A 22331-nucleotide genomic window follows, 5' to 3' on the forward strand; every position below is an offset into this window, starting at 1 on the left:
GGCGAGATGTTCCGGCGGCCCCCGCGTAACTTCCGCGGCCGGCGCCGTGCAGCCTCCAGCGGCAGTAGCAGCGGCGGCGAGCCGGAGGCGGCCGCCGCCCCGCCGCCAGCTCCCAGCCCTGGCTCCGACTCCGAGCGGGAAGCGGAGCCTGAGGAAGGCGAGGGGGACCCCGCGTCCCCCGAGGGGACCAGGGCCGCCGCAGCGGAGGGGCCGCTGCCCCCAGACGAGCCGGCGGGCAGCCCCGGCGGCCGGGAGGAGAGTGGAGCCGCGGCTGCGGGCCGAGGGCCGCGCCTCTCCGGAACCGGAACTGGGCCGGCGCGGGGGATGAAGGTGCTGCTGAGCTTCGGTAGCGAGGAGGAGCGGGAAGGTAAGGGTTCGGCGGCGGTGCCCCCCTTCCCCCGGAGGAGCCTCGCTCGCCTCGGGGTGGCAGCCGGTGCCCTCACACTCCGCCGGCTTCGAGAGAGCGCTGGAGGCTCGGAGAGGAGCAACCAGGCTGGGAGTTCGGAGGAACAGGCTGCTCCTCCGCACCCCGCGTACGGGGGGTTTCCTGCCCCGTCGAGCCCCGGACCCGTGTCCCGGAGCACAGCAGGTCACTTTTATGCCTCTCTGTGACCGAAAAATAGGAATACTGTATTATAGATAGGGCTGCTGTGAGGGTTTATGAGAGAAACTCACATAAAAGCACTTTGAAGATGACGTGCCCGTGTGCTTTTGGGTGGGAAGTGTTTGGAGCTCGAGAAAAGAAAAGGAGAATATGTGATTCCATGACTAGCATAGTTAATGATGAACTAGCTTAAATAACTGAAATTTAAATGTTTAATTGAGTCTTCAGGGCTGTGTCTTTTGTGGCTGATGACACAAAGCACGTCAGGTCAGCTCACAGGAGTCACTTTGTGATGGATGCAGACTGCAAAGAAACAATAAGTTTCAACAGTACAGTGTTGGTGTATTGAGAAAGCTGAGGTGCACAGTTTTAAATTAAGAGTTGATGGATCTTGAGTGATAAAGCGATAGAGCTAGTTAGGCCTAATGCAGCCAGAAATTAAAAAAATATGCTGTGCGCACGTGGAGATTATGTGCCCTTTGTATGTAATACATTGTATATGCACATAAGGCCAGGCTGCATGAGGCTTTGAGCAACCTGATCTAGTGGAGGGTGTCCCTGCCCATGACAGGGGAGTTGGAACTAGATGATCTTTAAAGTCACTTCCAGTCCAAACTATTCTATAATTCTCTATACTGCTTTCTTTGGTAATGTTAGTCAGAATCATTTTATTTTATCTGGATAGGTGAAGAATTTTTTAAAATTAAAAAGCCATCCTTCAATGAAGTAACCTTTAGAATTCAAAAGAAGGAAAGCCTACTGCCTGAACAGACAGAAATTGAAGAAAGCAAAAGTAAGTACCTTTTTCAGTTAAGTATTCTATGAAACATTTATGAAAATATATTACAGAATCAGTGAGGAGCAATGTACAAATACTGCTGCTAGATATCTTTTAGTTGTTAATTGAATCCAGGATTATACTTAAAATATTACTTCACAGGTTTGTAGTTTTAACCTATTTGTGCTGAAATTATTTTCTATATGACCTTGAGCAAAACAGTATCAGAACTTGGAGGCTGTTCTTGAGAATACCTGGATAGGCAGAACCTCCATAGTACATCAGTGTTAATAAACTTGTGATAAATTTATACCTCAGCATTGTATCTTTCAAATTGCGGCACAACTATCCAGTCCTTATTGGTGTAAAATTGCAGTTTGATCTGAGTATTGGCATTGAGGAAAAATGTGATCTTGGTAGGATTTTGTTTGATAAAACTTAATGTAAATCTTAAAATTTGTGTTACTAAACAGTTAGCTATTACAGCATTTGAATATTTTAATTGAATACAGTCAATAAGATTGATTGTTCTGATAGTATTCCTAGTCTCATTGAACTATAGTAAGTTTCCTATTGGAATATTTGGGGTTTGTGTGTTTTGCAAACAAGTATATCTGAAAGTTCTCTTCCCCTGTATACCCCTTTTGACACCTCTGTCAATTCACAGATACATTCTAATTGCTGCTGTTAGATAAAAATAAATTGGATTGAGCAATTATTTCCTTTTCGGATTGTGATTCAAATGAGATGGTGAATTTTCTTAGTAACTTGTTATAAAAGTATACCTTACACTCTTATAAATAAAAGGTAGCACATTCTAGTGTTCGGTAATCTGATGATTTACTGAAGGAATAGTGACAGATGAGGAGAAATCAATGTTTTTAAAGAATTCAAAGGTAATCAGAGACAAGACAGACATACATAAACCTTTCTATGTTAAACAAGGAATCCTTCATTGTTAATGCTAAAAAAGAAGCAGCACTTTATAAACACAGTTTATAAACACAGTTTATAAAGTCAAGGGAGATTAATCCAAACATGCTATGAGCTGTCAGGAGATCAATTATTGTCTGGGAGCTAATATTGTTTTTGTGTGTGTAAATATGCTCTGTGTCTTAGAAGGATATATTATTTTAAGACAATCACAGATACTTTTATTTGAGAAATGAACTGGCTTGTAAACGACTGTCTTGGAGTGTCAGAAGATTTGACATGTTTCAGTGAGGACAAGTGGAGATAGATAAGTGACCAGCCTTTGCTGCAGCTAGGTGTAAATAGTTACTGGTAACCAGTTATGGCACATCAGATTCCAACAGCTGAAATCGAAATCATGAACCTTCCTTTTTTTCCCCCTAATATAGAAATCTGTCAGTTGGAGCCTAGAACTGGCAACACCAAAGGCACTCATGAAGATGAGGAGAAGGAGGATGAAAGTTATTCTTCACTAAGTGAGGACTACAACAGCTCAAACTCTGAAAATGAATCCAACTTTCCACAGAGGAGGAAGGATTTATCACCAGGTTAGTTTCAAGTTATTTTACAACATTCTCTGTTCGAAGTATGTGACAAGATAGATGAGATGAATCCCACTCCACATAAATCATGTAAAGTGTAGGCATCTTGTTCGTGCCGAGTCAGAGCTAACATTCTGAAAGAATAGTGACAATTTCCAGTATTTTTGGTTGCAGATGTTTGTTGTATTTCTGTGTTAATTTTGGAAATGAATCAGAAATTACGACCATTGGTTTCAAAAGAAAGGTAGCAAAAAAAATCCTGTTTAACAATACAGCAAGCTAGTAGCCCATATCTTTTGAGAAGATGGAAAAAAGGAGAAAAGGCTAATGGCAATTTATTTAAAAGAAGAAAGTTTAAACTTTATTTTTATACTGAGAGACGCTTTTTAAGGATGCTTTTCCATCTCCTTTTATTAAACATGGTAAGCTTAATAGAAAAATATCTTATGTCCTATATTCAGAATTGTACAGTAGTCCTGAAAGTGGTGATTATTGGCATTAGGAGTGGTACAATGCATTGTTTTTAGTCTTTTGCTTAGATTTTCTTTCTCTCCAATGCAGGTAATATCCCCAGTGCAGCTCGTATTGATGCTGCTCGGAGGAAACGTCACTTAGCCAGGACTCAGGCTGATTATCTTCCACTGGATGTTTCAAACAGTCATCAAGCCTCTTGGAGAAGAGAAAGCAGTGATTTAGAGAGTGAAGATGAGTCTGATATGAAGAGTCTCAATTTTGCTCCTAAAATGAGAACTCTTAGGCAGAGGATGACAGAACACATGGGTGAGTTTGTGCCATTTCTCCCAGTGGTGGTTGTGGCTTTGTTTTACTGAGGTCTAGAAGAATGTGAGACTTGCCCAGGAAATCATAGGATCATAGAATGGTTTGGGTTGGAAGGGACCTTAAAGGTCATCTAGTTCCAACCCCTTTATCATGGGCAGGGACACCTTCCCCTAGATCAGGTTGCTCAAAGCCTCATCCAGCCTGGCCTTGAACACTTCCAGGGATGAGGCATCTGCAGCTTCTCTGGACAACCTGTTCCAGTGCTGTACCACCTTTATAGTGAAGAATTTCTTCCTTATATCTAATCGAAATCTCCCCTCTTTCAGTTTAAATCCATTGTCCCTTATCCTATCACTACCTGCCCTTGTAAAAAGTCCCTCTCCAGCGTTTCTGTAGGCCCACTTTAGGTACTGGATGACTGCTCAAAGGTCTCCCTGGAGCCTTCTCTTCTCCAGGCTGAACAGCCCCAGCTCTCTCAGCCTGTCTTCACAGGAGAGGTGCTCCAGCCCTCAGATCATCTATGTGACCCTCCTCTGGACTCGCTCCAGCAGCTCCATGTCCTTCTTGTGTTGGGGACTCCAGAGCTGAATGCAGTATTCCAGGTGGGGTCTCATGAGAGCTGAGTAGAGGGGCAGAATCCCCTCCCTCGACCTGCTGGCCACGCTTCTTTGGATGCAGCCCAGGATACGGTTGGCTTTCTGGGCTGCAAGCATGTGTAGCCAGCTTGTGTTGAGCTCCTCATCAACCAGCACCCCAAAGTCCCTCTCAGGGCTGCGCTCAGTCCATTTTCCGAGAGTGAGTGCAGCGCAAGGCTTTGCTCCCCAGCAGTCTTGGCAAAAGGCTGAACAGCCGGTGCTTGGTGTTTATATGGGCTGCTAATCTGGTTTAGGTCTCACTAATGTGGTGGTGCAGGATGCTTTGAGAAACATGTAAAAAATTATTTTTGGCCTTGTTGACTGCAAAAAGTCGCCTTGTAGGAGGCGCAGCTTTTAACATGAATAACGTTGCAGTGGTGTAAGACAAACTGTCCCGCCGAAGTTTTCTAAGCCCTGCCTGCTGCTTCTGGTCTGCTCTTCCCGGGCTCTCCCTGCAGTGATGTTAAGGGTGTTCCTGAAAAGGAAAAAAAAACCAAAACAACTCAGCCCTTCAGAAGTAAACAGACCTATTGCATGCAAAGCACATGTGGCTTTTCTATTGTGTTTTTTTCCTTTTATAGCTGCTTACAGTTTTGTTTATGAAGCACTAGTTTACAAGAGTTACACGCTGTTTTTCTGTATGATTTGAATAAGGGTTATAAGGAATGGGTAACTATGAGCTGATTCTGCAATTCTATTTAGTGCTAAAGAAAAGTTTTTGTGTCTATAGTAGAGCATACATTTTAGAGCACTCAAGGATTTGCTGTGTATAGTGTCACTTTGTTATAGTCTAACTGTACTTATACTCTTATTTATATGTGTTATACACAGCTTTGCTTTGAGACATAAAAATTAGATGTTTGTACTCCTTGTATTGCAATAGTAGTTGTCTGAGAAACAATCTGTTGGGGGAAATTAACATTGGTGTGAATTCTTCAAATCCCACTAGCCATTTCCAAATCTTCCTTGCCTTTCATTTTGGCAGTCCTTCATCTACAGTTTTTAATCACTTTTTGTGCGTTTCACTTCCCAGTAATGGTTGGGAGAACCCTTGTTGCTTTAGAGAGAGGAGAACATGGGAGGGGAAAAATAAATAATGAATGTAATTAATAATGATTGTTTTCACTTCCAGTGTCTGTGAGTGATGAATCAAGTGAAGATGAAGCACAAATTAAGTGGGAAGAACAGCAAATAAAGAAAGCTGTCAAACTCTCTCAGGTGACACGTGCTTTCCTAACTACTGGAAGTTGCTTTTGCTTGTTGGCAAGAGATCTTGTTCTGGAGTACTGTCATATCAGCCTACCTACCCTCTCATTAGAGAGATTTTTTAGGATATTACACCCTAATTCTTCAGAAAAAAAGCATTTTTTTTTCAGAAGTAGAGAAAGATGATAATGAAAATCTCTAATCTCTGTCTAGCTGTTCAGAAGCAGGGTATTGTTGTCTACCTGCACATGATAGAAGACTGTGAAAAGCAGAGAATAAAATTCTGAACCCTGTTTTTTGGTGTTTTTTTTTTTTCTGCTGTGCAAGGGATTTTGAAAGCTAGAGTATGCAAATGCTACAAACGTCAAAAAGTTGCAAAGCAAAACTTACTCTTTTATTATGCGGAATTTCTGTTGGGTGGCAATCTGAGAGCTCTTTCCACAGTTCAGCAGAATTCTCTCTTTTTCTTCTGGTAAATAATTGACAAAAATAAACTGTATATCTTCTGATGGGCTGAAAGTTTTTGTTTCTGGCTTGGATCACCTACTTTAGATCAGACTAGGAAAATATAAATAACCAGTTGTTTATTTCAGAAGAGAAAATCGTAGAAATTTCCACCTGTTAAATGGCAGTGGTTAGAGGACTAGGAGAAGGTTATGTCTTTCTGCTGTTGAATTTCCAATCCAGTATGTTTAGTGTTCTTAGGTCTTCATACTTGTTTCTGGAAAACTTAACTTCTGCTGTTCAGGAAACTGCAGCAATTTTTAGTGGCAGACTTTGTTAGTCATGGACTTGATTGCTTCAACTGATTGTGTTTTGACTAGATTTTGTTATACAGACTTCTGCTGTTTTAGAATGCAAAGTGTCTTTTAGTTTATAAGCTAAAATTCAGTGGAATCCTTTTTAAATTATATCTACAGTTAAGCTGAGTTGTCAGAATGAAAAATCTGTCTTTTGGCCACTGGCTTTGTCAGAAAGTAGGATTCATGTTTATTGGGGGGGGAGAAAATCAGAAAGTTTACTATGAGAAAATAGAATGTTAAATGACTAATAGATGGCAAATCATTTATTATAAATATATTCAAGTAGTTTTAAGCATGAGTGAAACGAATAAAATCGGATATTATCATCGTCACTTGGCTGTAGTTTATTTCTGCATTTTATGTTTAGAACCTTGATACTAGTGAAGTCTCAGCTGTCAGTATAGGAGCATTGTGCATTATTGAAAGCTATTAATATTTTCAGACCAAGACAGCAACTGAAGTGAACCCCAAATTATGGATTACTGTTTACTGTTTATATGTTTATACACTATATGTTTTTATACAACATATATATGCATTTTTTTATACTTTATTTCTCTTGCTTCTGTTATACTTTTCTGTACAGTGTTTGCTGTACTTAATTTGGTGATTGAAATATGTATCTTTATATTATATGCCTTGTATATTTGAATGATATGTCTTGTTGATATATAGAGCTGCAGAGGCAAAACTTGAGTAAATGGTGTATTAAAAATTATCGCTTAAAATTCTTGTAGGAAACTTGTGATGCTTCCCTACATAAATCTCAACCAGCTAAACCAAAGTTTGACACCTCTGTTTCTCTACCACCTGTGAACTTGGAAATTGTGAAGAAGCAACTGACTGAAAGGTAAATCCTGCTCTTATGAAGTTAACTTTTGAGTTGTGTGAGTTTTTGTCTCAGAATGAGAGATGACAGCTTTGAAGTCTTATTCTTTTTCCAGAATATTGGAGGATTTTTTGGTTGTTATTTCACATATAATATGCCTGTTATGATGTCCAGTAAAGTACTACAAATTTTTAACTTGGCAGTGCTTTGTTGTAGGGGAACGTTTGGACTTTTTAGGCGTGTTTCATCGACTAGAACTTTAGAGAGTAAGTTCATTTAAATGGCAGCAACTTTTTGTGCTTGCTGGTAGTTTTTGATAGGAGCAATGGTTCAATGTTTTGTTTGCCCAACAAGCAGAAGTTCAAACAGGGCAGGTGGACCTGGCAATTCTAGCCCTTTTATGGTGGTTCTTATACCAGCTGCAAAAATGTTTTTTACAGCAGCGGTAAATTCTCTACAGCCTGTTTAGGCAAACCAGAACCTGCCTTGGTGTTTTTTTTCTTTAGTTTTGTGCCAGGCTGTGACTTTTCTTAGGCAGTTCAACAGCTGTTTTATGGGCAGCTGAAGTGTCGTGGGATGGAGGTGAGAACCTCCAAGAGAGTGTATGAGAAGGACAGCTGGGGTCAGGCATCCTAAGGTAAGCCATCCCCTGTCATCTCTCAGACCACCAAGAAGCAGCTGTTCAGATAAGTTTAGACAAGTAACATTATACAGCTGAAACATAAATATGCACTTTGGACTTGCCCTGAGTTCTTTCTGTATATGCTTTGCTTTGTACAGATCATCGTTGACCTGCTTGTTTAAAGAATTGCAACTAAATTGAACTAAATATTTTTTTGGAATTGTATGCTTTCTTTGTCATAATCACCTGAAAGGAATACGTTAAATGAAGTAGGAATTTAGGTACAGAATCATTGAAGAAAAATGAAAGTAACACACTCAAGAGTGGGAAACGTATTTGCAAAGTAGCAAGCCGGGGGGGGGGGGGGGGGGGGGGGGAGGGGGGGGGGACGGACACACACACCTGTTTTATCTAAGCACTATAGATGTGTGTAACATGCTAAATGCTGAAATAGCCTTTTTTTTTTAAAGAGATAAATAACTTAATTCAGTTATTTTCCTTGAGAAGTGTTCCCTGCTTCAGGGACGTGAAATAAGTTGAGTTCTGTTTCTTGGTTCTATTAGAGGCTTGCACAAACTGAGCAAACACTTGGGATATGTAAGGAGGGAAGGGGTAAAAATAAAAGAGGAAGCAGAGTTGTAATATATGTGAATGTTCCTGTGCTACCTCTCTAATTATTAGTGACAGCTGTAGACATAGCTTCCTGGGTTTTGCCACCTACCAGCAGCAAGCATCCTCAGTTGGTTTGTATAAAGTAGTGAGCACGTGGTGAATGCTTATAGGTACTGCTCTCCATACAACTTACATTTAACTAGTATGGGCATGCTGACGTGAGCTGTAGTTTTCCCCAGATTATGCTGAGTTGGATCCATTTAATGTGGTATCACAAAATTTAGCTTTTTACGTTTTTGGGAAGGGTGGTGTACTGAGTGATCTAGGTAAAATGTCAGTGGTGCTTTCAAAACTAGCACCACATAAGTGACATTTGAGTCTCCAAAGTATGATGCTTGTCCACACCCCATGCCTCTGCAAATGTTGGCATGGGTAAATCTTTCAATGCTGCTTAGGTCAAATGCAAGTACTATTATTAGCACAGGCAAAGATTTTGTATGTGATTATAGTGGGGGAAAAAATGTTTTGGAATGCATCAGCTGTTAACTTGGCAATGGTTTTAGTTGTCTGGGTTTCTCTTTTTTAGGATAACATTGTTGCAGGATGTGCACCGTGCCCACCAGAGGGAGTATGAAAAATATATGCAGGACATTGAAAGTTCAAAGATGACTATCCAGGAGTTAGAGAAGTCTTCGGATGCAGCACTGCATTACAAATTCTACAGGGCCATGAAAACATATGTAGAAAACTTGATAAACTGTTTGAATGAAAAAGTATGTGTATTTTATTCTTTCTTTTTTCAGATGATAGTGGTGCCTTCTGTCAAGGAAAGATGAGGGGGTTTTGTTTGGAAACAGTGAGGGACAGCACTCAGTTAAAAATCAGTTCTGTAAGAAATTTTAGTGTAACAAGAAACAAAATGTAGGGAGAACAAATCAGCCCTCATCTGAAGTGATGATCAAGCTAGTACAGCTGTGATGTCACTTAGATGCTGTTAGATTAAAAAAATATGTTACCGAAGAGAGTTTTCTGCAGGTCTAGTAACCAGAGTGCACTGAAGTTGAATGAGAGGTGGCGCTTAAATTAACTTGGAATCTCTCGGAATGGGTCACATAACCTTGTGTTAGGTTCAAGTTGGGATTGAGTTAGCAGATCTTTGTGAGAGTTTGTCTACGTTATTGGCTGCTTCAGTTTGCTGAACTGCAAACCTTGTGTATTTAAAAAGCTGAAGGTCAGGAGAAGGGGAGGAGCTTCCTAAAGTTTGGCCTCAGTGAAAGTAAGCTGCTTTTATCCTCTACAGGTAGTGCTATAAAATCTAATTTATGTCACTTAATTCACGATTGTGATGCAATTTCTTTATGTAACTTCAAAGAACACAAATGTTAGTTAATGAGTATGTTTTCTTTAATGGCTACTGGCTCAAAAGCAATCTGAAAGCAGACTCAGTCCACCAAGAGTGTCCTGTTGAACCTTTTGCATGAAGTATCATGTAGTCCTGTGATGAGCAACTGGCATTTATTTTGTGTTTTTTTCAGTCTTACAAAAAAGCCTGAAAAACTCCAATGACTGGGAATGTACTTTTCAATCTGTAATACTTTGGTTCTAATGTCGAGGCTATACTGAAAACCCAGGGAAACTGTTTTTTGTTCTTTTGGGATTTTAATTAATTAAAAATGTGGTTACTGTTTATTATATTCCAGCTGAAATACATTAACGATCTAGAATTGACTGTGCATGTACTTCTTCAGCAACGAGCCATGAGAATATTGAAACGAAGGCAAGATGAACTGAAAACCGAATCTGCTTATATTCAGCATCTGACAAGTTAGTATGAAGTTAAAAGTTATTTTCTTATTGAAACATTTGCTCTCTGAACAGAAATATACAGTTACTTTTTGGATGAAGTTTTTAATTTTCACCTTTGATCTCCTTTCCCATTGTCAGCAGGTGTGTTCTGCTATGCCTCAATTGAAATTCTTACCTCACTAATGCCCATGATACTGTTTTTCTCTGGTTTTACAATGAACATAATGTGACCAAGTACTTAGTTTTTTATTCAAGTCAGCGATTTCCCATCAATATTTAGAAAGAAAAAATTGAGTCATTTTTCCAGTAGGTCTTAAATTGGAGAAAGCTTACTTATTATGCAATTCTGTGAATACATGAAAAATCAGAGTGTTTACTTGGCAACATCGGTTTTACATGAGTGTCTTTAAGGCTGTGTGTGTGCTCAGAACAGAGATTTCAATCTAGGAGGTGACACGTGAAGGGAAGGACATGAAGAAAGAAGCCACTTTGTGTAAGGGTTTTATCTGAAACAAAACGGTATTTTTCAATCACTGTAGGAAAAATTATTACAATTTTTTTCATCTCATATTCTCTTTCCACATCGATGTATTGTGTTTGTATGCCTTGTGAATCTTTAGCTGCTGCTGTTTAAAAAAAAACAAGACCTCCAAAAGCTTTAAAACTGTTTAGGCGAAGTTAAGAGCAATATGCTTGGAGTTGCTGGGAACAGACGGAGGCCAGATGCACCGGTTTCTGGTAACTACGAATCATATGGGTTCAGCTTCTCACTATGCAGGATAAACTGCTGATTAGAGAAAGCTAGCAGCCTGTGCGATTTTGTAAAATGGTGCAGCAAACTGACAGCAGGTGTTAAGAAGAAAATGGTAGTGCCATGATAATGGTTGCCATTAAACTGATTTTACTTCCAACTCACTACAAATGAGACTGTACTTGCATGTTTAACAGTGCTTTTAATTGTTTTTTATGTTCCTAGTTGTAGTTAATAAAGTGGAAAGGCTGGTTTTTCTTATGTGATAATACTTAAGTAATATTACACTTTTTGGCATGTTGTGCACATATCAGCAAGCTAATAATGATAGAAATGAATGGCCCAACTAGAAAATGCTTCTAAATTTCTATTTCTCTATTGCACTCAAGAATCAAAGCAGAAGTAATTGGGGTCACGCAGTCAGTAATCACTCAGATAACAGGAGACAGCCGGGAGCCAACTAGTCCTGAAATTCAAATGCAATGATTTTGAGTAGTGTAAATCAGGGATTTAACTTCCATTACAATGTTGGAACCAAACCTGGAGAGTTATTCTAATTTATTAGATGGCTTCATTTTTGACATACAGATGAAGGTAGAGCCCTACGCTTGCCTTGCACACTGCTAAGAACCCATTGTGGAAGACACTAACTTTCTTTTTCCAGGATTAGGAAGCAGTGAGTGTTGACTGAAGTGTCCTGAAACTCACCTTCTCAACTGCTACAAGACAACAACCATGTCTGACTGTATGCAGTTAACAAGTAATATTTGCTGTGCATTATTCTGGAGACTGTGGGAGTTTTGATTAGGACGTTTGATTTTTCTTTGGCCATTTTCCAAATGAAGAACAGTAGAAAGAGAATGAGTGTTTCCTTACTGAGAAAATAGTAACTTTAAAATCATACAATTTTACTTTTGACTGTTTCTGTCTTCTGATAGGTGAGAATAGCAAACCAACTAATGCCAGATTGGAAGGTGATGAGAAGACACAGCTTCTGGAAATGTGTGAACGTCGAAGGTAGGTATTATCTATATGTACACTGAGCTGTGATAAATGTACTCTACACTGACTTTGTCATTTATGCAGTGTTGAATGAAAACCTGTAGGATTACTAAATGAGATTATACAAAAAGTACGTATTTGCTTTCCAAAACTCAAAGTACTTGGAAACCATCTTTTTCTTAATGACATCCTCTTCATGTTGATTTGAATCTGAATGCTAGTAGATCTTGTTATTTTAAATTAACAAATCTTAAGTGAGGCTGTTTATGAAACTATATCATAGAATGGTTTGGGTTGGAAGGGACCTCAAAGATCATGTAGTTCCAACCTATGACACCAAGCTTTATCTTTCCTGTTGTAATAAATAAAATTACGGCCTTATACAGAATATATTTTTGTATTATTGTATAGTTAGCAAAAAAAAAAAGTCAGTAATATTCCTGCGGGACGTGGTGGTGGCGGCAGCGAGTGAAGCAAAGCAATATCTGTCCCCTCTCAGTGTAGGCCAGATACTACATTTTGGATTTTAACAGTGTTCAGAGACTGCTACTGATTTTTACTTTTTTTTCTAAAGTTTCTGGGAGCTTTGAAAGTTTTTCAGTTGCATTGGTGCCTGAACTCATGACTGTACTTTAAAGTGGCAAGAACTTCTGCATTTTAGTGAATGATGAATGAAAAATGATACAATAAATAATTCCACTTGCAGCAGTTAACCTTTATTCTAGTTGATGTAAAGAACTGTATGGAATTATTTATGCTTATCATTTTCACATATTTAGTTTTCCTGTGGCAGAGATGCAAGTTGCAGCCTGTTTTGATTTTTGATGTCATGGCAGTAGTTTTTTGAACGCAACTGGCACTTGGGTACTATCACAATTTCTGCGTGGGTTTTCACACAAGCGATCCAGAACTGAGACATTGGACTGAGAGCTCAGTGGTTTCTTGTATGCTAAAACTGTCAGAGATGGTGTCCAGTGCCATGCTAGATGTTAGTGTTCCAGGTGGAATGAGTTATTAGCCTCAGCAGCAGCAACGCGGTGAAGTGAAGGTTATTACGTGGCTCATAGGGGAGATGAGGGACGTTGGTCTAACCTCTTTTATGTCAGTTCCCTCTTTCCACAGTTTCTGTGTCCTTGTGGTGACATAATTAGTATTGCTCCCAATGATGTTTCCTTAGGTTGTTGCTCTCAACTTGCTTTTAGTACATTTTTTGAAGTCGGATTATTTTTCATTAAGCTTCCCTCTGCATGTGAGAGGAGGATAACTCATCTGAGTTCATTACACAATACAGGACTTGCAGACGGCAAGTGAGAGAGCGTTCAGGTGAAGCTGATCACCATGAAGGCATGTCGAGTGATGATGAGCTGACTCTGACGGAGATGACCAAGTTCCAGAACAGTAAAGGTTGGTGACAGTCTTGCTGTGATGTCCTAGAACAAAATCTCTTTCTGCTATTTTTAAGGATTTATTTTTTTTAGGAAAGATGGAAGAGAGACTTCATTTGAGATACATACTCTTTGTTACACACTGTAGAACAGAAATGCATTCAGACAGTTCCAGCTGATGACTTGAGAAGAATAGGTGTATGGCTGTAGATTTCTCTTGGTATGAGTTATGGTGTGGTGACATTACACATTACTGTTTCGACTAGAAGTAAACTCATTCGGGTTGTGTCAAAGCTGATTTGACAGTACTCAATGCAATCCTACATCGCATTTGGTATATTGAATTCATTTTCTGAAGATAGCGAGCTAAAGGTTGGTGTTTTAATTATCTTAAGTGAATGAATGGATGAAGAGGAGCAGGGAAATGAATAATGCCTGTTCTACAAATAACAGCAGAAAGGTTTTCATGTCTGGAATTTACTGTGGTATAAAGTTTGAAACATAGTGATTGTATAAATCTGTGGAATAGATCATGAAGAAATTTGCCTTTTTTGGTCGTCTTACAGTATTTTTTTTTTTCTGAAACTGGGTTTTCCAGGGAGACAGTTTTAAATTCCATTTCAGTGTCAGGCGTGTCAAAGATAAATAACAAATGCAATTATCATACAGAGATGTCTTATGTCCTATAGATGCATAAACTCAATATTGAGCACATGCCTCAATAAGCTCTGTGATTGTTTCTTTTTATTCCCAATGAATATTATCCATAGATAACGTTTTAGAGGATAGTAGGAAAATCTTTGAAGATGTACATGCAGATTTTTGTGACATCAGAAAAATCCTGTTGAAATTCCAGGAATGGAAAGAGAAGTTTCCTGAGTCTTACTGTGATGCTTATATCAGTTTCTGCCTGCCTAAGCTATTAAATCCGTTGATCAGAGTTCAGTTAATAAATTGGAATCCTCTTGAGGTAGGTGCATCAGCTGACTTTTTTCTTCAAAACTTGAATGTGTGTTTGTGAATGTGTATTAATATACTGGTGACCCCTGTGCTTAAGGTTATTACACTGAAGCAGTAGGCTATAATCATGTAATGGTTAGGGTTGGAAGGGACCTCAAAGATCATCCAGTTCCAACCTCCCTGCCATGGGCAGGGACAACCCTCCAGGGACAACCCTCCACTACGCCAGGTTGCTTAAAGCCTCATCCAGCCTGGCCTTGAACACTTCCAGGGATGAAGCAGCCACAACTTCTCTGGGCAATCTGTTCCAGTGCCTCACCACCCTCAATGTAAAAAATTTCTTCCTTATATCTAATCGAAATCTCCCCTCTTTCAGTTTAAAGCCATTGCCCCTTCTCCTATCACTATATACCCTGGTAAAAAGCCACTCTCCAGCTTTCTTGTAGGCCCCCTTTAAGTACTGGAAGGCTGCTCTAAGATCACCCTGGAGTCTGTTATATTTATGGACTGTAACATCTTTCTGAATGTGCCTTTTGCTGCCTTACTCGTTTTTGTTAATTGGTGACACGTGGGTATTTCTCGCAGCCTAAAGTATGTCTGAGCAGAGGCACGGTGTTTGCAGGGAAGACTTCTGCATGGGAACTTTGTTGTGAAGGTTGTAGGGATGTTCCAGAATCCACGATAAGTACATCAACTAGAAGCAGAAACTGCATTTTTTGGTCAAGTCACTTTTTGTATATTAATAACTTTAGTCTGTATTACGATAATAGGAAAAATGAGATGTTCTTTCTGTGCATAGCAAGTGTGTTAGAAATTCATAGAAATATCCTGTGTTGGTCTCAAACTGAAGCGTATGGGTTGGAATCTTCTGAACTTTCTCCTTTCCCCTTAATCTCCAGCACCTTTTGCAGCATTCCCTGTAAAAATAATTCTCCCGAGTTCTTGGAACTTTTGACAACCCCACTCTTGAAATTCTAGCTTTAAATCTAGTTTTCCTGATTGGTTGTTTTGATCTGTTCAGTGATGAGGGGGAATCTGAAATTAAGTGAGAATCTTCATGGTATCATTGGATGTATTTTTGCATGGAGCTTTTCTCTCAGTCCTGACCAGCTGAACAGCTAATAGGAATGATTTTTCAGCAGAATTTTACGGAGTTGGAAGAGATGCCCTGGTTCAGAGCTATAGAAGAATTCAGTGATGCCAAAAACGTATCTGAACCAAAGGATGATGATCCTGATCAAGAAGTTTTGCCTAGAGTGATTGAAAAAACTATTCTTCCAAAAATCACAGGTATAGTAAGATTGTCTTGAAAATGTTCCCTCCAGCTGGGTAATCAAACCTTAAGTGATGGCTATCAAATAATGTTAGTTATGTAATGGTGTTCCAAGATGCAGTGATTCCTTAGTTCCACAGAGGGAGGCTAAGGTAGCCTCTTTTTAAGATTACTGTAAGTGAAGTTCTGCTACATTGTAATGCCTCGAAAATAGAGCTGATAACCACTTCTGTATCATGAATGAAATTCTTTTTTGTCTTCTCTTCCCCCCTCCAGCATTTGTGAAGAATGTATGGGATCCTCTATCTACTTCACAGACAAAGAACCTTGTACAGCTTTGCAATAACATCTTTGAAAAACAAGTCCTTTCCAAAAATGAATGCAGTCGAGCAAAAGAGGTAAAAGCTCCTGTGGTATGGGGGAAAGGAGAAATTAATCCACTGTGTTTGCTTTCTGTGCATGCTTCCATGGGCACTTAGGACATTGTGTTGAAGTTGTTGAGTTCTATTTACTTGGTTTTGTCCCTTTATATTAAGAAAATGTAACGGTTAAACTTCCAGCTGTCTGATGCTCTTGTTATTGAAGATGATGGCAGATGAGACACTCCTGAAGCAGAAAAATTCTGCCTGTACCTATCAAGAGTCCAATCATAGATCTAATCTTGCTTCACTGCAACAACCATGGTTAGAATTTAGATTTACATTTAATTATCTTTCAAAATTTGAGCTTTAAAATGCTAGTAGTGCTCCAGTGGTCAACTCCTTAAGCTTTTATTTATAAAATAGATGTAGAATTTTAAAATTTAAACATCCCTAACAGTTAATTAATTGGCTAGAAGAATGACTACTTCTGTAATCTTAGGAATCTTTCCATAATTACTTTTATACACATAGTCACTCTAATATGCCTTTCTTTAGCCTAATTCCAGTTTTATTCTGATGTAAATGTGGAGGTTTATCTAGTATAAAATTGGTGAAATGGGACGGATGCTTAGGCCCTAAGTATATGAAAATAAATATTTTTAAGAACATGTTTATGCCTTCCAACTGAAGCTTCCAAAGGTTACTGATTTGAAACCATGAGTTGAAGTCAAGTGGTACAACTGACTCTAACCAAGATACTCTTTGTGTAGAAAGTAAACTAAACCAGAACTTTAAATAAATAAATTAAAAGTGTTTAAAAAAAGCAGGTGGCAATCTGTGGCACTTAAAAGCATGTTGCCTAAAAATCCCCTACTATCTTATCTATGGTGATTACTTTTTTACATAGAATTGCACAACTTTTTGTGGAGATCCTATATGCATAACTTTATTGTTAATCTATACAGTTTTCCTGCTGCCTTGCAAATTAACATGCAAAAAAAAGGCCTCACTTAAGGAAATAATCTTAAAAAAAATCCTCTAGGTTAACCATGTAATTACAGCTGTGATTTGTCTACTGGTTTTAGTGTATTAATGAGCTCAGTATGTATTATATAAAAGTGGCAACTGTACTTAGCTCCGAATAGCATATTGCACTTCTAGATGAACAAAATAACCATTGAAGTTGTTACAAATGGAACATGAAGTCTGTCTTGTGAGAACACATTAATAATTCTTTTTTAATAGGATTTGATAAACGTAGTTGTCCTAAGAATGAAGAAGTCTGTAGAGGAAGATGTGTTTATTCCTTTGTATCCTAAAAGGTAAGCTGACTCTGGGCCTCTTCAACTTTTTTTTTTTTTAAATTCCTCTACCTTTCTCCCCCACAGATGTAGATGAAATATTGTAGACACCCATTAACAGCTAATGGGATAAATGTGCCTTCCACTGTTTTATTATAGGAAAGGTTAGGAAGCCTTATTCCTGTTTATGGGCTCTTTCTAATAAGAATAACTCTACTGAATTAATGCTTTTTGGCTCCTGTAACAAAAATCTTTTCAGTATACGCAATCCACAATCTGGTTTTAGCATAGCGACTTATATCAGAGAGCCTGTATTAGTTTAGGTGATTTGATGGGGGGTGGGGGGGTGGGGGTGTCCCTTGATTCTTCCTGTCATTCCTAAAATAGGGTTTTGTTGATGCTTACTGTTGGACACTTTCAAAGATGGGAATGAGTAGGAGTCTGGGAGATGTGGGGTTAAGATACAGCTAGGAGAGAAGCTTTGTGAAAGCTGTTGTAGGATGATTGGTTCTAAGCAATGCTGTTTTGATCTGAATCCATGAAACGTAGACACAAGTGTTTCCAATTGCTAATTTTATTATTGGAAGTTACTTTGTAGTAGTTGTATTATAATGGGTTTGACTTGATAACGAGACCTTTATTCTGGTTGTGACTGTTACTGCTGAAAGGATTCCAAAATTAACATTCATCAGTATCTAAGAGATCAGCTGTCTGTTTATCTTCTTCTAAAAGCAAACAAAAAATAAATCCTTATTTTACCTTTCTTCTTCTTTCCATGACCAGCAGTGTGGAAGACAAATCGTCGCTATGTTCAAAATTTCAAGAAAGACGTTTTTGGTCAGCTGTTAAGGTAGAGAAAATAGACTTGTTGTTTTCTTTGAAATTAATTCTGGTGAAAAAATATTTTGCAGTCAGTCAAGAAATATACCTTCAGGCAAGTCCTATTTTTGGGAAAGGAATACATTTTTATTAGGATGGATAACCGTTTTTCTCAGTGAAGGATGTGTTCTTTGTGCAACCTGCATGTGATGATTTAAGAATGAACTATAAATGAACATTTTATTTCTATTTATCTAACTGGTATGTCTTCTGCAAGCAACTTTGATCCGATGATTTGTTCCTGTTCATTTTTTTTCTGCCTTGAGTGGCTCAGCCAGGCCTGGTGGCCTTACATCCTATTAGTTAGTCATTGCCACTCTGCTAACAGGTTGTCACCCGACCGTATGGGGACAGACAGGTTCTTTTGGGGATCCTGGGCAGAATGATGATGACACTAAGTTGTAGGTATGATGAAAGCATTATTTTTTTAACAGAATTTTATGATCAGCATACCATAGAATTTTATCATGAGAGTAGCACAGGATTTTTATAATCGCAATCAGTGTAGCACAATTTTGTAAGTAGCATAGCACAGCTTAGTTTATGGTTCCTAATCACCTGGACTCTCTGCAGGTAGGGTCAACTCTTAGTATTTGGCTTGCAGTATCAATAATAAAGCAGTCATAATCTAGGCTTGAAACAGAAAGAATACAAGTCACTCAGTCCTTGGAGGGAGCAGAGGACAGTGGACGTGGTCCCTGGTCACCACAGGGGCTTGTGGGTCTTATGATCCAGCAGCAGTTCTGGTGCATGTTCCCCTTAAGAGTTGTAGCTGCTTGATTTTTATAGGCTGCGTGTAGTCTTATCCTGAGTGGATGTAGTAACTACTTTTATTTCTGTCTTGGATTCTCTGAAGGTTTGCTTAGGATTGGGTGTCACTTTTCTTGGTCAGTATTGTGTGTAGGTGGAATGTCTTAAATACTGTTCCCTACTTCCATGCTTTTAGAACTGACTGTAGCTCTTCTGTGAAAAGAATGAAGCGTAGCTGTCTTCTGTACTTGGGCCTTAGTGAATCCTTAACCTATTAGAAGGGTAAAATGCTCTTCCTAACTGTGGGAGGTCATATATATATATATATATACATGTGTATGTATGTGTGTATATATATATACATACATACACATATTAGTATGTATGTGCACATGTAAAATTAATTATCCTACTTGATAAGGTTATTTGCTGTATGAATCTTACTGGTGGCAAACTGACAGTAAGTTTGGAGAGTGTGAAACCTGGGTTTTGAGTACTTAAATTGGATGGGCACAATATTATCTTTTTATCTTTATCTTACAGTTGTGTTTGTAATTGTGTTTTAGCACACCTCCAGCCACCAGGGATACATATTCTCTGTTTCTTCATTTCCTGCAGTTGCTCTCCAATGTGCTTCTTTGGGATGAGATTGTACAAGAAGATACGCTCCGTGATTTGGGTCTGAGCAAGTTGCTGAATCGTTACCTTCTTCTGTACCTCTTAAACACGCCACTGGGGCTGGATAACATAGAAAAGTGTGATAAGGTAAAAGATAACATGTACATTGGAAGAGGGTGTATGCTATAAGTTGTTTTTTGTTGTTTTTGTTTTTTTTCCATGAAGAGGGGTCTAACTGAAGATGGAATTTTTAAAATGTCAAATTAAAAAAAAAAAAAAAATTTTTAATTAAGGTTAATTCTTAAGGTTCTTAAGAATAACTGCTTGTTGGGATAATCGTTTTTGGTTTCAAAGGGAAAGTACACTACTGATAAAGACTGAATCTGCCAAAACGAAAAGTGCCTGTCAGAAGTGATGTGACTTGGTTATATTGAAAGACTTTTCTTTTTAAACTTTTTCCATGTATTCTGTTGGTGAAACAGGTGGTTGCATGCCTCCCAGACAGATGGTTTCAAGATCTTAAAGGTGGATCAACTCTCCCTGAGTTACTGAACTTCTGCCAGCACATGCTGCAGTGTGCACGTATGCTACACAAGAATAACCACAGGTAATAGATAAGGTTTTCCTTGAGACTCAAGCACTGATGTACTTTGTGTTGATTTCTTAAGTCTCATATATGTGACACTTTCAAGGATGTTCTCATGACATACATATATAGAACAAAAGATGGAGTCCATAATGTAAAGGAGCACTGCAGTTTCAGTTTGATGTGATAGATGTTGGGTACTGATAGTGATCGGTGTAGCCAAGGTCACCTGATGACAAGCGGCCAAGGAGAGATACCTGGCTTTTTAAAATTAATGAACATAAAGTGTTCTTAAGGCAGGTACATAAATGTGTTACTGTATCAAACTTTTCTATTTTTATTTTCTAGTAATGAAACAAAAGAAGTTCTGCTCCTGCTGGTGAGAATCAAAGCTCTGCATATTGTTGAAGGCTTCATTGAAGAGTACAAACTTGAACACCTTAAGTCAATTATCAGAAAATAGAAATTTTTGAAGCAACACTTACAGTACTGAAAGAAGCCTCATATTCACACTAAAACAGTTCTAATACACAATTTAATGAGTGGATCCTGCCTACTCAAAGATGTAGTGGTAATCACTGTACTATTGTTAAATACTTGAGATTTTTTTTCCCAAGTGTGTTCTACTGCCATCTACTTTTAGGTTAAGGAGTCTTTTTAGAAGTTACAGTTGTCAAAGTAAAGTGATAGTTCAGGCATTTTACAACGTATGACAATGCTTCATTGCTTTACCCTTTTGGGAAGGATTCCTGGAAAGATAGAAAGTGCCTGTAAACTTTTAAGTATCACTCTGACTCAGGAGTCATTGGACTCTTCTGGCTTGTGGTCCACAGTGATTTTTTTTTTTTTTTTTTTTTTGTAGGGTTATTGTTAAGCCATCCATTGTGAAAAAGAATTCATAATGTTGCAGGGGTTTTGACCAGGTACCGAAACAAGGGAAGTCAGTGTGCAGATGGGGAGTTTGAGGAATGTTTATTGATGGTAAACGTGGGTTCAGTGAGGTAAGAAGTTGCACGAGAGAACGTCTGGGGAAAAGCAGACGCATGGTGAAGATGGTGTCTGACGTGTTTGGTTTTGTACTTGAGTGATACAGACTGAACTCGTGTGCACACAGCTGGGGTTGGCACACATCCTCCTTGATCAGGCTTTTAATAACAGACATTGTGATGACGAGAAGCACCAGAACAACTTCAGTTACTTTCTAGTAACTGAAACTCTAGGAAAGTCTTCCTTTTGCTTCCCAGTAAGATCTACTGAACCTTACTTCATCGTACCCTTAAGAGATTCCTGATTTCTTTATAACTTTGTATATTTGCAGTAAATATTGTTACAGAAAAACAAGGATGCTTTATTGTAGAAACTGTAGTGCATCACAGATTCCATACATTTACTTGTGACTGTTTCTCCAGAATCTTCTGGGACTAGAATTAAACTCTTGCAGACTTGATTCCTGTGATTTCTTTTGTATTTTTTTATGTTAAAAATATATTTTTGTAAAATATTTTAATTGTAAATAGCTTTGATCAGTGTTACAGACAAAAAGAGTTTTAAAATAATTGTTTTATTTTCAAAATAAAAGTAAAAATATTTTGCTGTGTTAATGAGACTCCTACAGTTTGATTCTTTAATATGGGACAAGAACGTTATTAGAAGTATGAAAAAACACCTGAGGCACGATTAGCCTTCATTACCTTTAGGAGCTATGTTCCATGTCCTGCTTTCTAGTAATAGTGAATTTCTGTTGCTTATCCTCTCAGAAGGCCAGCAAAAATGCAATAGCTGATCAGCAGTCACCACAAGCTCACAATCTTAATGCTTTTCTCTTCTTCTCCTTTGTCTCATCCCAGCTAAAGGTCTCCCCTGAAGCAACCAGCCTTGTGTTATTGTAAAAACGTTAATAGATGTTCTATCACAGCTCTACAGGTGTTTCTTTGTGGAAGAAAGGTTACTTGTAAGCAGGGGAATGCAGAGCCCTTATGTGCTTCTACTATGGAAACACAGTTTTATGAAACAAGCTGTCCCCGTATTGGGAACCTTCTCTGACACTTTGTGAGCACTTCATCATGAACCTTACACTAATTCACATGATTTAGCTTAAACAAACCAGCTCAGTTCTTCAAAACTGATTTCAGAGTGTTTGTATTTGCTGCTCTGTTGGCAGATGAGTATTACTGCTCTGTAAGAAATGGGGTAATTGTTTGGTGTTTTTTTTAAATGGGAAAACTCACCAGCACTTACTGTGAGAGAGCATGGTTGGCTCAGGCATGTCTGCTTC

At 38.6% G+C, this 22331-nt stretch overlaps 1 protein-coding gene across 4 annotated transcripts; it reads left to right on the forward strand.

Moving 5' to 3' along the window:
* GCFC2 (GC-rich sequence DNA-binding factor 2) lies at nucleotides 1-21515 on the forward strand. Of its 4 annotated transcripts, none has more exons than XM_086631426.1 (18): nucleotides 1-367; nucleotides 1290-1397; nucleotides 2744-2902; nucleotides 3458-3676; nucleotides 5444-5529; nucleotides 7058-7169; nucleotides 8954-9156; nucleotides 10084-10207; nucleotides 11879-11957; nucleotides 13234-13346; nucleotides 14098-14297; nucleotides 15427-15577; nucleotides 15837-15958; nucleotides 17168-17244; nucleotides 18007-18073; nucleotides 19471-19617; nucleotides 19953-20077; nucleotides 20405-21515. In XM_086631426.1, exons 1-18 carry the CDS (start codon nucleotides 7-9, stop codon nucleotides 20517-20519), a joined length of 2568 nt encoding a protein of 855 aa, XP_086487552.1. In that variant the 5' UTR covers nucleotides 1-6; the 3' UTR covers nucleotides 20520-21515. The 4 variants fall into 4 exon arrangements, with proteins under 4 accessions (XP_086487552.1, XP_086487549.1, XP_086487551.1 ...); XM_086631423.1 differs by having other exon boundaries at nucleotides 7-367; nucleotides 7058-7170; nucleotides 8970-9156; XM_086631425.1 differs by having other exon boundaries at nucleotides 302-367; nucleotides 7058-7170; nucleotides 8970-9156; nucleotides 18010-18073.
* Nucleotides 21516-22331: the final 816 nt, after the last annotated feature.

Source organism: Tauraco erythrolophus, chromosome 2 (assembly GCF_009769465.1).
Source record: "Tauraco erythrolophus isolate bTauEry1 chromosome 2, bTauEry1.pri, whole genome shotgun sequence".
NCBI classification, from domain to species: domain Eukaryota; kingdom Metazoa; phylum Chordata; class Aves; order Musophagiformes; family Musophagidae; genus Tauraco; species Tauraco erythrolophus.